Source organism: Haliaeetus leucocephalus, unplaced genomic scaffold (assembly GCF_000737465.1).
Source record: "Haliaeetus leucocephalus isolate CR32 unplaced genomic scaffold, Haliaeetus_leucocephalus-4.0 Scaffold763, whole genome shotgun sequence".
NCBI lineage: Eukaryota > Metazoa > Chordata > Aves > Accipitriformes > Accipitridae > Haliaeetus > Haliaeetus leucocephalus.
Window position 1 is genome coordinate 75,065 of NW_010973199.1, and position 23,029 is coordinate 98,093.

Genomic DNA, 23,029 nt, shown 5'->3' on the forward strand with positions numbered 1-23,029 from the left:
GAATCATTTTAGCTGAGATTTTCCATAAGAATAATAAGTCTAATGTTATAAAAATATAATTTAATTATGGTTTCTTTAAGTTCTGTGCAAGTAAAAAGAGGCAAAGTATAGTGCTGCCAGCCCACCTCTAATAATACACAAAAGAGAAGCTGTTATGTCTGCTGCCATTTGTTGTCATAGTATAGGACACTTTTGTATTCGTTCCCGCTGTGCTTCACAAGGATTTCAGGCCCAGTTCTTATTTCTCACATCCTGGATTTTCTCCACTGAATTCAGAAGGATTTCCATTGCCATAAGAGAAATTTAAATAAGACCATTGCAGACACATCTATGCAGTTGTGGTCTTACTGTCCTACCGCTTTTTATGATTCCCATTGCATACTTTATTTTGCTGGAGCAAATGGGCCTTTTTTTCAGCCCTTTATACCCAGGACAAAGAGGTAACAGAACAAAGACTTATCAGCCTTGAGGGTCATATTTCTGAAAAATAGACTTAAATGAGCACAGTCAAATATCTTATACTTTGTTTCATTTTTAATTTCATTTTTCAAGTTATATTGTATTTCTCGCATATCTTTTTTATTTTTCTTCTGTTTTTTTTTGTCTGGGTCCATGGTTCTCCATAGTGCTGAACTTTGCACTTTGACAGGAAATAATAATCAGCGAAAGGATTATATAAAGAACAAACTCAATTCATTGCCCGTTCTGGTTTCAGGATTACACATTGGAGATAACAGAATGTCATAACACATTGAGATCTGCTTCATAACATCATACAAACTGGCATGATGTGCTTTAAGAGTGTGATAAAGAATCATAGAATGCATTAGAAGTGAACAGAAAAGCTTTCCTCTTAGACTAGTTGTCACTGTAATGAGTCTGTTCTTAACTTCAAACTTCTAAATGCCATATAATAGTGTTAGTAACAACGAATGCCATACTAAGTCCGAGAGCAAAACAGCTTTCATCATTTATGAAGATAGAAATTTCATCTCACAAGCAATGTCTGATACACTTGTGTATTAAACTGTATACATCTTAGCACTTAGTGTGCAGAAACGGGCAAAATATTGCTTACCACTTCCTTCATACAGAAAGTAGATGGCAGAAATCTGTCCTGTATTCAAAATCCACTATGTATGCCTTCAGTATGTCTTCATACCCTAACAGGATGAGTATTACAATTCTGATTGGACAACTGGACCTACAGACTATACTTACTACTTCAGGACTCTGTACTGCAAATGTAAACATTTATTAAATTGCCTTTGATTCTGATGATTCCTAGTGTGCCTGCTCCTATACCAACGGTGAACAGCTGCAACAGCGGCTGCATCAGCAAATAGGATACCTCCCTTCTAACCTCTCTGGAGATATCTGAGGGTGGAACAGTTGAACATTGTTTCCTCCTTGTTTTGGTGATGACATCTATTCTTCCCAAATATGTGATTGTGCATTGCCAAGAACAAAAACGGCTCTCCTACAACATTTTGTATGCAAGGTAGGGTTGCCTTCCCCCAAAGCTTTTGGCCTCGTTGTAAGACTCATTGGTTCTGGCAAAGTTTCTTCTGTATGAAAGGGGAAGGACAAGAGAGAAATAGTGTATTAAAACCTTCCAGTATAGTCTTGCTTACAGATTCCTGGAAGTATGACTTGTCCCAATGGTACTACATTATGAAAAAGAGGGGTTTGTGTCTTTCAGACACTGTGGAGTTTTTGAAACAATAGGGAATGCATAAAGGCCAAAGAGCATGGACATGGTGTGAAGACACAATAGTGCACAGACTTCTGGATGTTGGCTGGCTTCAGCTCTCCAGGTGCACCCTAAGATGTCTAGGCTGTGTGTGGATTTTCTCCGAAGGTCTTGTGCTCTGGGAAATCAGGAGAGGAGCCTCTTGCAGCTAGATGCTGAGGCAGTCAGGAAAGTTGGGAGTTGATAGCATCTGCTACAGAATGTACAGTTAAAGTACATGAAGTGCTAGGTTGGATGAGATTTTTTTTCATCCATCTTTCTTTTAGTATTTCTTCTATCTGCAGAACTAATACCCTTGCTGGAACTGTAGATCTTTCCTTGAACATGGACCAAAACAGGTTTTCCTAGAAGAAAACCTGTTTTCCCAATAAGCCTCAGTATGCCTGACTGCGCTGTGATTGAGTGCTCCTGTGGAAGGAGGTGCTCTTTTCCCTGTCCTGCCTACTTCTACCCACACCATTCAGTTGTATGCTCCCACTGCTTTCTTGCATTGATGTTGGTGCCCAGTAGAACCGTGGCTGATATATCCCTCTGTCATTATAGAACTGGACTAGCAAAGAAATAACCAAACTCAGTGCACTTACTTACACATACCTTGTCTGTCAAGCACCAAAGCTGATCAGGAACAGCAAGGTAAAGGCAGCACTGCAACAGCCAGTAATTAGATTTACTCAGGCTGCTGTAGAGCCACATTTTTGAATGTTGTTTAGTGGCAGCAAGAGATTATTTAAGTCAAAGCTACTGTGGTCCAGCCCTCCATTGTTGGCTGTATATTTTTACTTTTACCTTTGTGCTGGCACTCCTGCTTTTGCCCTGCACATCATGGGAGATGATCTCAGAAATGCACCTTTTCACTCTGTTGAAATCCCTTGTTGAGTTATGAAAACAGCCACTGTTCCTTTAGCTCTTTCCTAGCCATTTGTCTATCTTCCATTCCTCATCAAACCTTTTCTTTTTGGGAAACAGATTCTTCAGTGACTTGGCCCACTGCTGGTATGTGGAGCATTATGCAATTCTGGGACTCAGAATTATGTGGTAGCCAATTATTTAGGGGTTTCACTCCTTTATTGCAACTGCTTCATAAGTGCTTGGTCAGTAGCCATACTAAAAGGTGCCCCATATGGAAAATGTCTCAAGGCTTCAAATACTTACTGTGTCACAAAGTATTTCTTTTGGATTATCAAACGTGGGAGGAATTTGAAGAAATATGGAGGAATTTTCTATGGAATCGGAAAGGTAGTGTACCCCATCCTTCACTGTGGAACAGCTTTTAGTTTTCTCTGTGAGAGAACAACTCAAAACACCCTGTTTAGATCCCATAAATTAGTAAGAGGAAATCTGTTTGTCCAAACATCAAATTCCAACAACACTGCAGCATTTGCTTCCCAGGTTTTTAATTGTGCAGAAGCCAATGTGCTCTACTGTGTAGATAGAAACCAGTAAGCAGATAATGGCGGAAGGAACCACTGAACATACAAACCCAATCTCCTGCACTGCCTCTCGCCTCACTGGAGGAATTGGGACAGACTGGGTGTAGTAAACCACAATGAGTATTGGGGTAGTTATGACTAGCAGCCTCATATTTGGCTTAATATGAGCTTGGGCGGGGGGGGGGAAATGTATTTCTCTGTTAGTTAATGATGCTGTCTTTTTTTCTCAATACCCGCATCAGTAATCAAAAACTTGTATTAATTGACAATGCACTCAGTAAAAATCTCCAAGTTGCACTGGTTTGTCTATGACACCATGGCTGCAGGTAGGTGTATGCACTGCAAATAACTGTTGCAACTAAAGACACCCTGCTGTTTCTTCCTAGGTGCATACTATTGCCTTATAGTTTATCCTATCCTGGAGTTCTACTGGAAGTTTCCATGAGCACTTTCTACTTTCTTCTGACAAAATCAGCTGATTTATTTCAAATAGTTTATTTAACAATGTGAAGGGGTTTAGCTGATGTGGCTTGAAGCAGGCTAGGAAGCACTTCACCCAGTTCAGTGCAGAAGAATTGGTAAAGGAGCGCTGTCATGGAAAAGCGTTAATCCTGTTCTGCTAGTGACACCTGCGTTTTGTAAAGCAAACGAGGTTTCACTTTACCAACAGGAGACTGATTCTGTCCATTGCTACGGCACTCCATTTTGCAGAACTGTACATGTGGTAATCTCCAGTGGCAGCATGATGATGGATAGCTGGGAATCATTGTACCTTTGGCTGGCACAGGGTATATCTATTCTCATTTCTAGCTCTGTACTGCTGTGGATTGATAGCATCTGTCATGTCTACCTATGCCAGTTGAAAAACTTACTGCCTCTCTTCTGAATGCAACTAGCCTGTAGATCTGTGAGTATTCCCTTATCTATTTCAGGCAAAAGGGTTAGCAAGACCTACTATTTAAATCCATTAAGGCAAATTACCTATTTTGACCAAAATAGGCTAGGGACTCCTTATGTGTTTAAATGTGGAAGCGGCAGCCTGTTGCTCTGTACAACTAGATTACAAAGTAGGTTTAGACTGCTATCCTCTGTGGCTAGACTGCATCCAGTACCTAAAGCAAACTTCTTTAGAGCTACTTTTATTATTTTGACCAATTCATAGATACATTTTCTTTCCTCCTTTCAAGGTACCTGTGCTTCACTTACCATGTTCTCTGAGTCGTATTTTATTCTTTGCCTCCCTAGGCCTCTGGCCTCTTTGGAGATAGAAGACATGATCGTGTCTCTGAGTCACAGATTGCTGAAGGCTGGGAGAATGTACAGAAGTTATATACTCTATGTTTGCCCTGTTCGTATGCTCTTCCCGAGGCATCTGCTAATAGCCAGTGTTGGGAACTGGATAGTAGGCTAAAGAGATTTTATTTTTACCTGTTATGGCTGTTCTTATGGTTTGTTTCTATATGGCTCCAGGAAGACAGCAGCTACCCTTTGACTTTGCAGCTTATTGTTCAGTATGGAGATACTTTTCAGTTTTCTGGCCATGTGCAGTCAAGAAAGGGGAGAAGTTCCGAGAAATTTGTTAAAGTGTGAAGACAAATATTTGGTCTTTCCATTTATAGAAGGCATATAATGCAGCCAAAAATGAAAGGAAGGACAGTGAAAACAGGGAATGCAACGAAGAGCTAGGGTAGATGCTGTTCATTGATAGTGAAAAAGCAAAAGAACAAAGAATCTATTAATAAGGCAAGGCATGAACCGAGGAAGACACTATATGAAAGGGAAGCAGTAAGGACTGTAGTAGACAATACAGTAAAAGCAATACAAAATGTTTACATAAGTTTTTAAGAAAAAATAGAGATGGTAATTTCTGAAACATATCTGAAACTTTTGAAATTTTTAGCAAATAGAAACATTAAAGAAATGCATTTTGTAAATATTGTGAGTCCTCATTAAAAGGGCAGTGTTTTTATTGATGTACTAGTTCACTTGTTCAAAATGCTTCAGTCATCAAATCATGGAATTTAGAATTGTGGTGTTTTTGTGTACGTATACGTGCATGTGTGCATTTGTGGTTTGGTTGAAACTGGTATTTTTTCATTTGAATCAGACAGAGGTGGGGTCAGGGTGTTTTCTTTCAGGCATTTATTTATCATAGCTTACAGTTTGCTTTGTTGTTCAAATAGTATGTGACTCCACCCTTTCTTATTATTACCAAGCACGGATATAAGGCTGCTTGAGAGAGTTTCTAAGTTAACACTAATGAAGTCTGGTATCAAGTTGCTTTCTAATACTTTTAGGAGCAAGACTTTGGAGGGAAAGTGGTAAGCATTGCATCATGACTGCAAAAATCTATCTCTTTAGAAGGAAACATGTTGCAAGAAAATTCTTATACTAACCTGTTCCTTATTTATTTGGAAAGAAATTGTCCCCTTTCACTCCATTCCAAACTTTCTGTGTAGTTAGCCTGTGCGAGTCCAGGATTGCAACTGCTGTGTTTAAGAACGTGCGGCTTTCGTCTCCTGAAAGTATTTCAGAGGAATATGCAGACAGTAAGTGTAAGCATGCCTTCATCTTCCCCACAAACAGGCTACCAGAAGTGGTTGCTCATGCTGGAAGGAAATAGTGCTTTATGCTAAGGGTGTCACAAATCACACCCAATGTCTCCAATGCAAATGTAGAGCTCCAGGAAGCAATCTGTTTCCTTCTATTCCAGTAGTCCCTGCAGGGTGATGCAACTCTACTGTCTTTAGTGTAGAACAGCAGCTGCAGGCAAGGGTTAATTCCTGAAAATTATGGGTGAAAAGGAAAATCAACCCTGTTAACTACTTCTGTATATGAAACTGGGTCATAGCCCATACAAATTTGTTTGCTTGGACCTTGTCTATTATAGCGTTTCTAGATTTTCACAAGTCCTAAAATAGCAGGGAAGAGGGAGAGTGGGGTGGATGAAAATGAAGGTAAATTGTCAGTCTCCTTTGGAATGATGTCAGTATGCTTCCTGCTACTGAAATACATTTGTTACCTTTTTCAAGAGCAAAACTCAGTGGTAAACCTAAAAAAAAACCAAAACAAAACAAAAACATGTTCCATGTTTCACTGGTGGCTGCTGGAAATTAGTTTATTGTAGGGTTTGGTTGTGTTCCAGTGTAACAAACACAGAATGTCATCTGTCTCCTCTATTATAAACTTCTCCATCTCTCCTCAGTAGTGAAGTCACCTGTTCTTTTGCCAGATGTAGGTTTGCTCTCAGACTTAAAACAAAGATTCTTCAAAGTCAGTGTGTGTAGCACCCTAGCAGAGAGCACCATATCCAAAAGCAGAAGGAGCAGCTGTGCAACAGAGAGGATTCATCAGCGGTCAGGGAGGAACATTTCTCGTAGATGACTAATAGTAAGGGATGGGCAAACCTTGTGTTGTTTTGAGGTTTTGTGAACCTTGCGAACTGTACTTTTGGTTTCACAGCATTTGTGAACTGTTCCCTCTTCCACCTTGTCCTTCTCCCCATGGTATTTTTCAGGATGGGAGTTTTGTTGATGTTTTTTTCTTTTTTCCCTGTAAAAGAGAAATCCCTTTCTGTATGTATGAATGCTTGAACAATCTTTCCACTTCAGCAGGTTCTCAGCAAACTACTGGGTGTGAGCAGTTTCTGTCCATATCATCACCTCTTTTTCTCAGTATTTGCATTTTAATGATATTTTTTTCTCAGTATTAAAACACAACATGGGAAAGGGCCCTTCTGGGTCAGTATCAAGAGGAACTACAGCTTATTCTTTCCGTAGATCTATCTAGCTCCAGTTTTAAATGAGTTAAGTTTTTTCCCTTTACTCTTCCTTTAATCTAAATAATCTGATTTTGTATAATTCTATAGTATATTCTTTTACATTGTGTTTGTGTAATATTTGTCATCTCTGCTCCCTTTTTCTGTCACTCAACTGATCTTTGAAAGTACATGTCATAATCAGGACCCTCCTGGTTTCATTAAGTCTTTGCACCACTCAGTCAGGTCCTTGGGCTCCACAAAATTTTACAGGATTTTAGAATAGAAAACCATATTCCTTCTTCATTGTCTTCTGCAGGAATGAACATCCTCAGACTGACTATCAAAGAGATACTTTTATATTACTATGTCCTCATTTAAATCTCTGTTATACCATGGATGTATGTTACATGTTTAAAACAGGTTGATCTGTTGTGTATACTGCTACCACGTCACATTTGATGAATTGTAAGGAGAGAAACTTCCTCAGACATTACACTGGGGTGACCTGCAAGGTGACCTGAAAGGAAATAGTCAATAGTTTGGAAACTTTGTTTACTGAATTGCAGTTTGAATATCTTTATCTTATAAATGGAATGGAATTATTTTATTTTACTTTTTCTTTTCAGGATAGTATTTTGGTAGATTATTGCTGTGTTCTAAATTTTACCTTTAGTGGATGCCAATTATGTTAATGAATTCCAGCTGACCAATCAAAGAACAGTCCAAGCTATTTTCTGTTTGTCAAGTATACTAATTGAGATCACTATATGCAATTTAATTGTGTTGGTAAATACTCTAATGTTTCATTTCTAAACAGTTCATCTTTTAATGGAGGAGAAGGAGTGGGGGATTTAGTAATTTGCCAAAAATGAAGACATATTTTCTAATTACACAGATTATTCATTAGCATCAGTGCTTACAAAAAATCCCCTAAGGCACAAATATATATATATAAGTTTTAAAAAAGGAAGTAAAGCTTTATCTAAAATAGAACTTAAAACAGAAATTGAAGCCAACTTTGATGAGAGCTTCACACATTTTAAGCTGACTCTAGGGTACACAACAAATAGATGTGGAGTGTTGCAAAACTGAAATGGTAAAGCAACAGAGCACAGTCTGTATACTGCCAAGATACAGGAGAAGAATTGTCCAAAAGCCCTTGGTGCAATTATAATGAATTAAATATGCAAACTATGCTGTGTAGAATTTCTGCACTGTTTACTATCCTGCCATAAAAGGATTTCTCGATGGAGAAAGTGACTTTTACAAGAATTGTAGATTTGTAATAGGAACAAGCATCTTTGAGTATATAGCCTGAGAAAAATTGAGGCTCTTTAGTTGAATTCAGTTCTTTATGCAAGAATATCTTTTCATTTGCATTACTGCAACAAAATTAATATTAGGGCCACCGACAGAGATGTGATTTACTACAGGTAAAAGGATAGATTGGCAGATTTATATTCCCTAAGCACTTTCCCACAACAGCTCTTCTGATGACAAGCCAACCTAGCAAGTTTTGGCTTGCAGTTTCGGTGGTTTGCAAACTGTTTCATTTTGAAAGTATGGGAGTTACTCAACACCGGGGGCCAAATGATGATCTGTATTGTGCTGGAGTTACACTTGTGCTTCTCTGGTTACTATTTTTGAAAAACTGCTAATGTACACTGCTGCTCAGATCATGATCTGGTCCAGTTTCCTATACATCGTCGAAGGTGGTAGAAGAGAGAAAATGAAATTCATCTCATCTGTGGTAGGCCTTTGAATGTGTCTGTCATTTTTGCATTAAGTCTAGGGAATGCCTAGGGCACATACTTTATACGCCTACTGAACTGCCCTGTTAAGATGCATATCTCTGCACTGACTGTAGGAGCAGTCTGGTTACGTAACCACCTTAGACCAAAATCTTAACCTTTACACAGCTAGAGGGAAGGAGTCCCACTCTAGGGACATTGACTGGAAAAGGAGATTGTGTATTCTTCATCAATACCTTTGAAAGAAAAATGGTCCTTTACATTAGCAATGCTTTTGCTTGTAAAGGTGTTCATACTGGTTTTTTATAGCCTAGATTAATGTTAAAAGTTTGCTAAGCCTCAGAAGTCATTGTAATGTCATCCTGCAATACAAATTTTTAAAGAATGTTTTTTAGGGGAAAAAAAGTGCAAGAACATGAAATCTAGTGCAAATACCGCCCTCTGCTTTATGCTGACTCTTCCCAATCAAGAGCAGTAATTGAGTTGCATCATGGAAACTACTTTTATGGGTACCAGAAGTCAAGGAGCTGGTTTTTTCCAGGTGATTGCAATTGATTGACTTTGTTTTTCATGAAGTGTGAGCTCTGAGTGAAAATATTTATAAGGTCTTTCTGCTGCTCTTGGTGTCTAACATGGAATGACTTCATGCTACAGTCATTCTTCCAGTGAGGGTCAAACAAAGCCTGTTGGGTAAGTGAGGAAATGAAGAGCTACTGTAGGAAAAACTGCAAGAGCACGTCAAATGTAGGCTAGTCAAAGAAGATCTAAGAAAGGCTGGAATGTTTCTTATGAATATATCAAGGGACTAATTACCAGTAAGTGGGAAAAGAAAAAGGGTGGTCATGGCCCAAGATAAAAGTCACGAATCAGTTTAGACTGTGAATTTGAAAGTTTTCAAGAAAGAAATCATGCTCTGGGGCAGTCTTCTGGGGGAGCAAAAAATCCAACTGCTGTTAAAATGAGCTTGATCATTTTAAGAAAAAGATTATATAATGTTAGATAACAAGAAACTGCACTTGGTGACCTCAAAACAGTCTTTTGATAATAGATTTTGAAGGCCATAGAACACAGAGCACTCCTGCATTCTCTGCTTCTAGTCAAAGCCATTAATAATTATCAATATGTAGCTTAGGACACTTCCCTTCATGATAAAAAAGCATTGGAAACTGCTGATAATCTCCTTGGAATTCTGTAAGTGATGAAATGTTCTATGGTATGATGGAGAAAAAAAATTGATATTAAGGTCTTATCTAAAGTGGGAAAAATTGTTACCTATTTTTTGGCAGTTGTTCAACTGTAGGAGTAATACTGGTTGCACAAAAGATAGTGCCCATAAAACTGAAACACCCCCACTACTATACCCTTTAATTCAGAAAATATTCCTGTTTATGTTTTGGTTTTTAAAATTGCTTTTTGAACATTCAGGTTACCTCATTACTATGGCTTTGTTTTGTATCTGTGTTGTGTAGGACAGACATGGGATGATGTTGAAAGTCTTTAAAATGGTTTTGCACAAGTAAAGGATTCAGGTATAGCTGTAAACTAAGCTGTAGTTTAAAATAATGGCAGAATTTGGACTAATATGAAACACTTTAACTTCTAACTGTGCAGGAAGATTTGGGTACTTGTTCTAAAAATCACATGCATGCACGCACACACACTCAGAGATATGCTCTTAAGCTATCAAAATATTATCATTTAAGATTAAGAGTCAGACTTCAATCTGCAGGTGCAAGGGCACTTTGAGACTATAGCCTGTCCTTAATTCACCCTGTTGTTAGTAAGTAAGTGGCTCAATCTAAAACACATCCAGGCTTTCAGATAAGTCAAAATAGTGAACAGAGGTCTTAACAAAAGTCCTGTATATTTGAAAATGTTTTCATATGTTCATATGTTCGTGCCACAAGGTGTTATGTATGTACTTTGAAAGCAGACACCATACAGTGACCACACTTACAAGGATCACTAGAATCCTTTTGCCAGAGATTGGGCTAGCAATGTCTTAGCTAACTAGACTGTATAGCAAAGTCAGTCCAGTTTTGTTGTTTTTTTTCCCTACACTACATGTTATTATTAGCTATATGTGATAACTAATGACTGTGAAATGTTATTTAACCATTCCTGAGCATACTGAAGGTTTGCCTTTAAATGTGATAACCATGGCTACCATGGTTGTCCTTCTGCTTTAAACAGTGTCTCAATTGTGTACATGCTGTTCTCTCTATGTTGATACCATTCTTGGATCAACCAGATGCACTCTTTTGAATCTGGTTGTAATCGTTTAAACTGTTTTCCCCAGATGTCTGTCTCTCCTCTCTGCCAAAGATTGCCCTGTTCAAAAAATCAACAGAAAAAAGTGTTTGCCTGCTCCAAGACACTATCCCACAGCATTGGTAAAACCTGTGGTTATTAGAGACTCTGGATAAGAAGCTTGACTTTTTATTGGAGCTGGATTTATTCAGTGACTTTTATTTACTTCTTCCAAGTCTTTTTCAAAGACAGGAATCTCTCAGAAGGTGATAGGATAGTCAGTTTGGAAAGCAATGCCTAAAATCATTAAAGCAAGATTTAACATAAATTATCTGTTAAAGACCTTGAATGAAAAAAAAAAGAGAAAATATTTTGTCTACACTTTAATTATTTTATTAGTCTGTTATCTGTGTTAAATTTATCAGTATGTGAATGTTTGACATTTACTGGTAAAAGTACTCTCAAGGAAGGACTTTCAAAGATAATGTATACAAGTATCTGAGGAAACCCACGTCTTAAATTTGTGGTGTGTTTGTCTGATTGGAAAGGCAAAACAATCCCAAGATATTTATTTCATCCATTACAACTAAAGAACAGAAATAGCATTTTCAATAACTGAGTTTAATCATGGGCTAGTTCATGTTGGAAGGGGCCTCAGGAGTTCTGTAGTCCAACCTCCTGCTCAAAGCAGGGTTGACTTGAGGTTAGACCAGGTAGTTCAGGGCTTTATCCAGTTGGGTCCTGAAAACCTCCAAGGACAGACAGAGCCTGTATAGCATCTCTGGGCAGCCTGACTGTCCTCGTGGGGAAACAGTTTCTCCTTATATATAGTTGGAACTAATGCTTCTTGTCCTCCCACCATGTGCCATAGTGGGGAGTCTGGTTCTGTCTTCTCAATAACCTTCTTGTAGGTACTGGCAGGCTGCTATTAGCTCCCCCAAAGCCATCTCTTCTCCAGACTGGAGAAGCCCGGCTTCCTCAGCCTTTCCTCATGGGGCAAGTGCTTCAGCTCCCAAACATCTTCATGTCTCCCCACGGAACTCACTGCAGTTTATCAATCTCTGTCTTTTACTGGAGAGACCAAAACAGAGTGCAGTACTCTCACTGTGGTATAACGAGTATTGAGTAGAGGGGGATAATCCCTTTCCTCAGTTTACTGGCTATGTTCCTGTTACTACAGCCCAGAACGCTGCTGGTGGGCTTTTTTTTTTTTTCCTTTTTTTTTCTGCCTTTTTTTCCCCCGCCCCTGCTAGGTCACACTGCTTGCTCATGCTCAGCTTGTTTCATAAAGTTCCTCTTGGTTCCTACCTTCAGCAGGTCTAGGTCCCTCTGGATGGCAGCCTTGCCCTCAAGCATATCAACTGTTCCCCCCAACTTGGTGTCATCTGCAAACTTGACAAGAGTGCACTCTAGTGCCTTCTCCTTCTTCATTTTTCCCAGGATTAATTCTCTCACGTGAAAGCCCTAGCAGACTACAGTGACCAGGCACAGCAGAACTAGGTACTGCATGATAATCATCTCCCAAGTGCTTATCAATTTAACTGTCTTTTAGCTTTCATTTTTTTTTGTTAATACAATAAAAAGCTGAAATTTTATGCAAGACATGTGAGTTTCGTTAATATTCATGTGTTATGATCCTAGAATGAGCTTAAAAACCATAATATTTATCTGGTTTTAGACTTTTCTGTGTTGGCAACGTAAGTAATAGGTTAAGCAGCATAACACGAGACAAGTGCAGGATTGATGACGTATGAGATTTTTGTTGTCCCTTGCACAGTTGATGTGCAGCTATACAAACAAAGTTGCATTCACTGCTTTCAATTATGAGACTTAGATTGTCAGGTGATTCTGGGTACCAATGATTCTGAGTACCATAAGTTGGCAAAGGCCAGCTTCTGTCATGCTGAAAGATTTGTGGAACCACTGAACACTAGCCCTCTGAAATTCAGTTTATCTTACTGTGATCTCATGTGTACTCATCAATTTGTGTGACACATTTGATAGGAACTCAGAGGAGAGGAGATAACAGGAAAATAGCCTATTGACATGCAGTAGCATAGATACAATCAAGCAGGCTGACCTAAATGATGCTTCCACATACATCTCCAAAAATTACAGAGGTTTCACATAGGCCAAGATATAAAGAAAAAGCAAATTAATTGCACATCCATCAATATATGTCCTGGTTACTTTCTCATGAATGACAGGGGAATCATAACCAACTTTGATAACAGATACAGTAAATCAGTTAAATGATCAGTGTTTTAATCAGCATTTTGAGCTCAAAGTCTGCACAAAATTATGGTTCATCAAATTGGAAAGTGGAAATATGGAATTATTTGTTAAATCTGTCCCAGGCTGTCTGTTGGTACCAATCATTTTGTCAAAGCCTTGTCACCTTCAGTGAATATTACGTATAAAATGTAAGTTACATCTTCCAACCCCTATAGTGTAGTTCCGTGGTAGCACCTGTGGGATGTACAGCTCACTGGGTGAGGGAGAAAGTGATAGTGCAAGGTTTCACAAACCAGCTCGTTCTTCTGCCAGAAATCTGTGGTACTGGGTGTTGAGCGGCACTCTTCCTTCATGGGTATCAGGCACGAAGGAAGTCACGTAGAGACAGAACAATTCTTGTGCATTTATGGTTGCCACAGCCTTCACTGGGGTCTGAGCCATCCTTACCAAAATTAACCCATGGAATTCACTAAAGAAGTACGGAAGCAGTTTCTTTTAGCTGTTGACCTGTCTAATGTGTTCAGTTGGAACCACAGAAGATATAACTGCAGCCTCGCTTGTCATTTTTCTTACTTTTTTCATGATGTATGCTATATTACAGCTGCTCCTGTTCATCTGTTCTCCACTCCAACAATTCATTTTCAGGCACAGCAGAACAGGTGGGGAGGTGGTATTAGAGATGGACTCCAAACAGGATGATGTGAATTAAAGCACTAATGTATGATTCTGCAACACATAGATGGGATGGGGAGGGGTGGGGTGTAAAAATAAAAATGTGTGGACTTAATGGGTCAGAAAGAACCTGTGTAATCATTTAAGTGTCCTCTTTGAAACACATACCAAAGAATGCTGCTTGATAATTTATGCTCTATACCTGTGTTTTCCAGCAGAGTTTTGATATGACTTTTGGTGTTAGAAAAATTAAGGGTATCATTAGACTAAATTTTAAAGAGACATGGGAAGGAGGTTTTAAAGGGCTGCATTGACAAGTCTAGCAACTTGTATGTAAGAGTTTTCACTACTGTATTCTGTAACCAGTCTCCAAGATTAAACATTGACTGATTAAACATTGACTGACAACAGAAAGGGTGATGTGGAACTCACTGATGTTACCATCAACTCCAAGAGGCTTTTCTTCGGACTCACTGTGACCAGCATTCTGAATGAGTGAGGTAGAATTTTCTTCTTAACCCTGAAGTTAAATGTTTCCCATTTAATCAACATTTTTCTTGTCATGTAAGAAGATGGCTTAAAGCAAACAAAATCACCTCTGGTATATTCAGAGCTTGAGCATTTTCTTAATTAGAGTGCTGTATTTCAGCAACAGCCCTGGAACCTTGTCAGGGTCCCCTGCTGAGATGTGCATGAGGTACATGTGATTTACAATAATATCTTAGCAAAAACATTTCTATGAAATGATAAATTACTGCATATTTATTCTGCTTAAAAATTATGTCCTTTGACAGTCCTCTGTAGGAAATGTCTCAGCAAGAAGCAGAAACACGGTCGTGAAAAATGGAATATAGTTTCAAACCAAAGCAGAGCAATTTTTTTCAGTCTCAACACTAAAGAGGTAAGCTGTAGTAGGTGTTAAACCCTTTGTGAGCAGCACACATTAACCATTGCAACACCCAGTTGCTGTTATTGCTGTGTGAGTATAACATGCCTACAGCAGTCAGTAGGGCCTACCTTGTGTACAGATCCTGCAGCTAGACCACCAAAAGGTATTAAAAATGGGCCAGAGTGATGCAAGTAATAAAGCCTCTGATCTACATCTTTGATGGTGTCAAGTGACTGGAACAAAAGATGCTCTCATCTGGCTCTATGAAGAGTTAGATTACTCTTCCTATGGCCAACTTTAATTGTTCAGCAGGCCTAAAGCCTCAAACTTTCTAGAAAAATGGAAGTGGGCGTTGGGTGATTTCAGAGGGACAACTGAGTGAGTGTCATTTAAAGGCTGACACTCCCCCCTGCCCAAATCCATCCCTGATATACAGGAGTTGTGAGCAAGACGAGCTGCTTTGTCTGCCAAAGATACTGTTAGTTTGTCACTGAGACTTTCATAAAGGGGCAAATAGCGGTTTTTAACTTTTGGGGAACCCATAGCTAGTATTTCAAAATTGCTGGCAAATACTTGCACAAGCTCCCAAAGGGAAAATCATCCAGGGTCTTGATGCTGCTAAACATAGGAATTTAGGGTTTGGTCTTCACAGCAGAGAAAGGAGGAACTTAATCCTAGGAGACTATGGGATATAGGAAATCACACACCAAGTGACCCTGAAAACGTAGCTGTGCTGGTACACATAATAGCCTTTACCCCGCGGGGCCACCTTATGGGTCTTCGTTTCTAATAGCAGAAGGAGTCTTAACACATGGCATGAAGAAAGGGCCCTTCCACTTTTCAGCTGTGCCTTTTGCCAAATGAGATGAACTTCGCTCCCTCATCTAAAAAAAGAAGCAGAGCCAAAAGGTAAAGAGTGAGTGAATTCCTTGAGATCAACTGTTTGAAGCCAATGACAAAGACTAATCCAGGAACCCAAATCTCCTGACCTCCTGACTGCTGTCCTATACATGATGCTGCCTGACATCATCCCTTCATTTTGTTTGTTTTCAAAGATCACTCTTTCAGCTTTGCAATGTAACAGGCTGTTAATAGATATTTGCTTTTGTATCAGTGACTGAGGGAAACATAAGGGTGTAGTACTGAGGCAGTTGGTCTGTTTATAAAATGTCAGAGTGCAAGACCTGGGGAGATAGTAGGCGTTGCAGATGCACTATCTAAAAAAGATAAAAAATGACCTACCAGCTATTTATCTGAGGCCTTCGGGGTAGTAACGTACCACTTGTGAAAATTCTTCTGCCCCCTAAATCCCATTTTAAATAGTCAACCTATCCATATGTCCCTGAGCTTGGTGATAATACTCTTGGGTGCACTGACAATGATTGCTGAAGTCAGAAATGATCAACATATCCAATATGCCACTTAGAGCAGCAGCAGATGTTTCTGGCTTTCAAATGGTAAGGGAATTACTGACTAGAAAACCTGGATTGTGGGTTGTTTTTTGGTTTTACCCCTTTTTTCCCATTCTGTAGTGGAGATTAAGATTTTTTTTCTCAGATATTTATTGCTTCATATTTGATTTGATTTGGCTACCTTAGAACAACTCTTTACCATACATTATCACAGGGTTATTGGTTCCCCACACAGGGAACTTGGTTGATCCAGAGGCAGAGCAGAGGGAAGATGTAGTAAACTGTCCTCTTCAGTCTGTGATACAATCTCGAGCCTTGTGATTCCCAGAGCTGGGCTTACACTTTCATGGAGTCTCTTCTGTGGTACAAACCTTTCCACTAATGGTATGCAAGTTGAGACAATAAGACAGAATTCCTCTTGGAATTATCCAAAATCTCTGGTACAATCTGAACGAGGTGCTTTCCAATATACAGAGAACACACAGTGTGCAGAAGTGAAAAGCATGACTCATCCCACTGTTTTCCCTTGGCGTGAAAGATTCATGCAATGTACGGTGCAGTAGTCCCTGTGTGATGTACTTTGCTGCATTTCCCATATTCTGTTCTGTCTGAGTTAGGTAGAAACTTGATACCTGAAACATGCTACTCAATATTGGAGCACATGATATCCTTCTATGGAAGTCTTTACGGAAGCATGAGCATAGCTCATAGGAAGGTACTTTACATATGACAGCATTTCCCTCATTTAGGATTTGTGGGAGGAAGAAGGGCTTTCAGCTTGGCTTCACAAGGCTCTAGACAAGATGGCACTAGGAAGTTCGAATATAATTCAAAAATTATTTCCATAACTTTCACAGAAACCCCCATACATCTCCACAGGGCTTCAACCTAATTACTATTGTCTCTTTTTTTTATGCTTAGTTACTGAACGCTTGTAAGAAATTACCTGTTAAACAGTTTCCAAACTCCTGCCAAATTAACTCCAACTGAAGATAAGGATTTCTGTGATACTGTTCAATTGATGACACTTTTGCTGAATGCAGAATCTATGTTTGATTATCCTCTGATATCACAACACAAATACCATGTAAGCAAAAAGAGAATCAGGTCATAATACATAAAAACATAATAAAAATTTTACAAAATGAAAATTACCTTCTTTCTTTCTTTCTTTCTTTCTGGGCAGAGGAGTATGTAAATACTATAAGAAATATAAGTGTGCTACTGAGTCAAACACATTATTTTTCCCAGGATTTGTTATTTGCATTAAAGTATAACATATTACTAATGCTACATAAGTCATTAGTTCAGTTTCTCCATTCACATAAATCCCAAGAGATTAGAGTAAAATCTCACAGCTGTCCACTAAACAGCAGGAAACATATGGTTGCAGAAATGTAGTTATATTTTGATAAGTTTATTTTTTAAAGACACTGAAATTAAAATGATTCTATTGGATGTATTCCCATTTTATACACAAATACTTTTCCTTTGCTTAAAGTGCCTATACAGTAGAATCTTCCTGCTATGACATCCTGAATTTTGTGAACAAAGTTGACAGTCAAGAAAATTACTGTGTAGTGACTAAGTAGCTTCTGTCCATCCTGATTTATTTCTGAAACATGAGAAAAACATCACAGATGCATGCGACATTGTTCATAGAACATACATATGCATTTAAGTCACTTACCTTATATGTTTTAGTGATGTAATTGTGAAATATGTTCTTTTTACATTCTTAATTATGGAGCAGAACAGATGGCAAAGACTTAGTTCAAAGTAATGTATATCCATTAAAATAAACGATGTTGCCAACCATTCATCAGTGATAGAAGAGTTTACTACTTCCTTGGAATATAATTAGGCACTACTCTGGACTGCAAAAAATGTTAATTATTTCAAAGTTTATTTTCTGTAGTAATTTATAGTCAAAATTAGTTAGAAAACTGTTTGAAAGCTTGCATTATCAGGTGCAACACATTTAACATGGGTTTGTCATTTGACAGCATGAGATAGTTCTCAGGGAATGTAACTCTGAGCAAGGACTATGAGTGACATTTGTTTTGGCTCTGTGCATGACTCACTGTGTTTACACCATCATAAGTAATTGAAAGCTAAACTAGCCCTTTGAGCAACAGGTTGCAGGAAGGATGTGTACTAGGATGGACTCTCAGAAAAAGACCCTGAACAGTCCAGTCCCGAGGCAGTCGTGGGAAGGATCCCTGCTGTACCTGTTGGAAGGGCAGAGTTCCCAGTACTGGCAGGCTAGCACATTTTGCTAAGTGCTGGGGAGTGGTGTGCTGGTCTACGAGTCTTCCAAATCACAGTTTATGTAGCACAGCTGACTCTGATCAGCATTCGCAGTCCCTAGGCAAAGTGCCTTGCTGCTGTGGTGTTCCTGTTTAAGAGAGCAACAAGCAGTTCAGGCGACATGCTGTGCAGGGATGCCAAACCCTTGGAGGTAAGTATGTGCCTCTGAAAAGTGATCCAGGAGCCCTGAGAAAAATGCCAATCGCTTTAACTTTATAAACAGCTGTGTTTTGGCAGGTCGGTAAAGATAATTTCCTTCCTTCATTTCTTGACATTAGATGCTGTAGCAGACATTTAAATTTAATTTAAGTGCCTTACAGCTCAATATTTTCTTAAAGCGCACGACATCAAGGATTTTACCTGGCTCTTCCACTGAGGCAAAAGGCTAAAAGGAAGCCCCTAAGCCTGAGGCTACCGCCACAGTAGCAAATTAAACAGTCCCGGGAATTTTCCCAGGACCTAGAACTCAAATTTTCTATGTCATTAAATTGCTAGTACAGTCCCCGGCATGGTTTTGGCTTGAGCTAAATAGCATTTTCCTAAGCGATTCCTGGGCACAGGGCAGAAATTTGCATGGGGCAGTCAGACTGTTCGCAGCAGGCAGTTTGCATGCAGCCATCTTCTTGTGGGCACTGGGAGAAGTTGCTGGTCTCTTGGCCATGGTCTGCCAGCTGCCTTCAGTGCCAAAGAAAGGTTTCTGTATATCTACTTTGCTTGTATAGATAGCTAAGTTAGATTAGTTAGCCTTAGTTACCAAATTGCAGAGGACAAAAAAGAAAAAATTTGAACTTTAGATAAACAAGAGGATAATTTGTTGACATTTATAATAGACAGCGATCTGTGAGAGCTCCTATCAGAAGCTCTGTTCAGGGGCAGCACAGCAACCTACCACTTTCCATTGCCTCCAAATGCACGCAATAACCAGCTTGTACATGTTCATAGTGAAGCTACTTGTGATCCTAGGGCCTTCACCACAAGTTGTAGTTTGCACTCAGACCCTGTATATTTGGTATAAACAGTCTTCACTTAAATACACATCTGAAATAATCTGCAGATAACAATTATTTTTTCCAAGCTGGCTGTCCATATGCACGGCTGGAACTAATGAACAGGCTTGAATACGAGACTGTCTATGACGTGATTATAAACAGATCCTTCTGTATTTAAAATACATCCTGAGTATAACTATCATTTTCTGTACTCTGGCAATGATTTAGACATTGTACATCACTAGCTCCCTGAACTTTATATAATTATTGCTTTGTGGAACGACTGTTGGGATATTTTCTTGGGTTATGGGATATTTTTGATCAACCTGTGGTGATATTTGCTCTGCCTTAACAATACGAAGGCACCTTGTCTTTGCAAAATATCACTGCAGGAATTATAAATCATCTGTCTAAAAGGAACTAATTACTGAAATGAATCAAAGCCCTTTCTGCTAATGCAGTGCTAGTGTAAATCCTCCACCAACTGTAATCAGGAAGATTTTTGCCATGCATTTCAGTGCTTGAAGGATCAGGCCTTAAGTAAAAACCAATAATAATAATAATCCATGGTTTTCATTCTTCAATTGCTTATTAATTATAGACAAGAGGCGTAATAGACATGAGGCAAAGTCGTTGGGTTTAATGTGACAGCTAGTCATTATTGAGAGATCTGTTCTTATGTGTGTCCAGAATTCCACAGAAGCTGGTGGAGAGTTCTGAAAGAAGTTCCCACAGCTTTCAGGGTTGGTTGTTCTTAATAAGCAAAAATAAATACAATACAATAGAATACAAAGGAATGCAATGCAATGCAAAACAACGCAGTGCAATGCAGTGTAATGCAATGCAATGCAATATGATGCAATACGATATGGTACAATACAATACAATGCAAGACAAGACAATACAAACCTTAGGCCACGTAAGTTTCTATTTGATCACTCTGCTGGTATTGCTGAATTGGTGGGAGTGTTTTCTATACTGTCTTGGGTGTTTCTCTTGATTCAAACTGGCTAGAGAAATGCTTTAGAAAACTAACTCTGAAAAGATTTTCTTAACATAGGAAATTTAATGCCACTCAGATAGTGTAAGTCTCCCAGATCTGCATGTGAATCTTCCCCTCTTTCATGTGCAAAACTGAACTCAGCAGCTTCTAGAAAACCTCTTTCTTCCCATTCTTGGTCTCTGCAGATGCCTCCTGGAGAGCAGTCTGACTCTTTTCTGTAGGCTGATGATCCATGTTATGCAGGCATATAATTGAGCTATATATAATTTCCTATGTGATATATGTATAATTTCTTATCCTGCTATCCAGGTTTGGAGCAGAAAAGTTAAAATACTTCCCAGCAAAGGTGGTTGGTTTTTGTTCATTTCATTTTTCTGGACAGTTTGGCACTGGGGAAGTCTTGACAGGTTGGTATTGTAAAAAGCTTGCATGGATCCAGAGCTGCAGCTTGAGGAAGAAGAGTCTATTCCCACAAAGGAATAAGCCTTATTCCCACCAAAAATGCTGTGGGAACAAAAATATAAGGAGGTCAACAAGAGAATTCTTATGACAGAGTCCTTCTTTGACTCCCCTTCCATTGCTTTTTATTCAGGAAGGATGATGGAACAAAATCAGGTATGGATCATGCATCCCCATGACATGTTGTATGTCCAGAAAGTCTCTTTACCAGGTCTCTTTAATACTTGACATATATCTATCTATCTATCTCACATACCCCACAGCCAGTGATTATGCTTTACCTCTGGAACAGTTACTGGTTTTGATTAGATGCATCTGTTCATTTCTTCTTTGCTTTTAGTACTTCTTTCCACACTTCAGGAATGCCAAAGAACTTTGGCTACTTTGGTCACTCCTTTCTCAGAGGAGTGTGCTCACTGAAAGGTGAATTTGTCATACATAAGGGCAGAAGTTTATTGCAAGGTGGAAAGAGGAAATTTATAGTACTGCCTGCATCACAACAGTCACTGTTTTGCGCAATACTTTCTTAGAAAACTCTTTGGAAGAAGAATTGCAGAAATGCTAGACAAAAAGTTTCAAAACTTTATTCATTTTTCTGTTCTGTTATTGTCATATCTGAGCTGTTCTGTATTATCTGGTGTATCTAACAAACTGCTCGGATAGCTCCTGACCTATGTACACGGATTCTCAATGGACAGCCCTCATGCAGACAACAAATGCCACCTGCCTTGCTTGCAGCTTGTGTGATTTGGTATGATGTTTGTCTTTATGCTTTGTGTCCTAATTCCTAAATACAAAGGGGGAAATCTTAGCATTCAAAGGTAACTGTGGTTCCCAGAAATATAGTTTGTACTGAGATTTCTATCAAGCCAGCCAGAAAAATCAGATGGATGTGGGTTAAAAAGGAGTAAAATATGCAGAAAGATCATTAAAAATGCACCATGGCAAATAGTGTCACCAAGAAATGCACTGCACAACTGAAATTAATTACAGCTTATATTGATTTTAATGGCAAAAGAACATATTGACTAACAAACAAGAGGAGAACACTGTCTTGAAACACATTTTTCAGATATTACTGTGAAATACAACAAGGTGAAGAAAATATTAGATTAACTTTGGTGTCTGTTTACATTCAGACTGTGTGAGTCAAACTGTGACCTACAAGACTAGAGATAGCAGATGGTTCACTATGTCAATAAAGGACCACAGTGACTTTTACTTCTAGACTGTGAGAGAAGTATTCAAGGTGCTGCCACCAAGATTTCTTCAACTCTGATATGATTTGGTGATTTCAGGTGGTTTCTTTCAGAAGAGAGTTTATGTGTGACCAGAATCTTACCATAACTACACTTGAAAAGTAAGACATATTTCAGGTGTGTTAAAATAAAATAAAACTAACCCTCTCCCCGGGAAAAGAATCTTTCCTAAATACCATCTTTTTTAGCCCCAAATCTCATTCTCAGCAGAAGTAAGATTCCTACCATGATTTCTTCCATGCTCCCAGGAGAAGCTCTGCTTTTTAGAATCTGAGTCAAACTGGCTCTGAAATTTAATGATCCTGTCATGTTTAAGCAGCTCGCATTGTTGTTTCCAATGTACCCTTATATGGAAAGAGGGTTTGATTTCCTTGAACTGTCACTTTTCACCTTTCAGTGAGCACACTCCTCTGAGAAAGGAGTGACCAAAGTAGCCAAAGTTCTTTGGCATTCCTGAAGTGTGGAAAGAAGTACTAAAAGCAAAGAAGAAATGAACAGATGCATCTAATCAAAACCAGTAACTGTTCCAGAGGTAAAGCATAATCACTGGCTGTGGGGTATGTGAGATAGATAGATAGATATATGTCAAGTATTAAAGAGACCTGGTAAAGAGACTTTCTGGACATACAACATGTCATGGGGATGCATGATCCATCATGCATTATATTAACATGATCCATCCAGCATTGTATTAACTTAAAGAAGATGACAAGAAATATTATGAACTTGTAGATATATTCTGTGACTGATAGGGTAAAAGTGAAAGATTAAAACAATTAGTAAAATCATCTGAAGTCTGAAACATGAAACTGTACTTTTTGTAGCATATAGGAAAGCTTCATTTGCTTTAATTGTGG

At 38.8% G+C, this 23,029-nt stretch overlaps 1 protein-coding gene across 1 annotated transcript in view; it reads right to left on the reverse strand.

Annotated features, from left to right (window-relative positions):
* Nucleotides 1-12,375, reverse strand: part of PIM3 (Pim-3 proto-oncogene, serine/threonine kinase) — a gene marked incomplete at its 3' end in the record, with an annotated part of 31,985 nt that extends 19,610 nt beyond the window's left edge. Inside the window, exons 1-2 of the mRNA XM_010581316.1 lie at nucleotides 12,253-12,375; nucleotides 10,862-11,025 (exon numbers count right to left, since the gene is read on the reverse strand). Of these exons, the coding sequence (XP_010579618.1) occupies nucleotides 10,862-11,025; nucleotides 12,253-12,375 (287 nt within the window). The remainder of the gene's footprint in view (nucleotides 1-10,861; nucleotides 11,026-12,252) is intronic.
* Nucleotides 12,376-23,029: the final 10,654 nt, after the last annotated feature.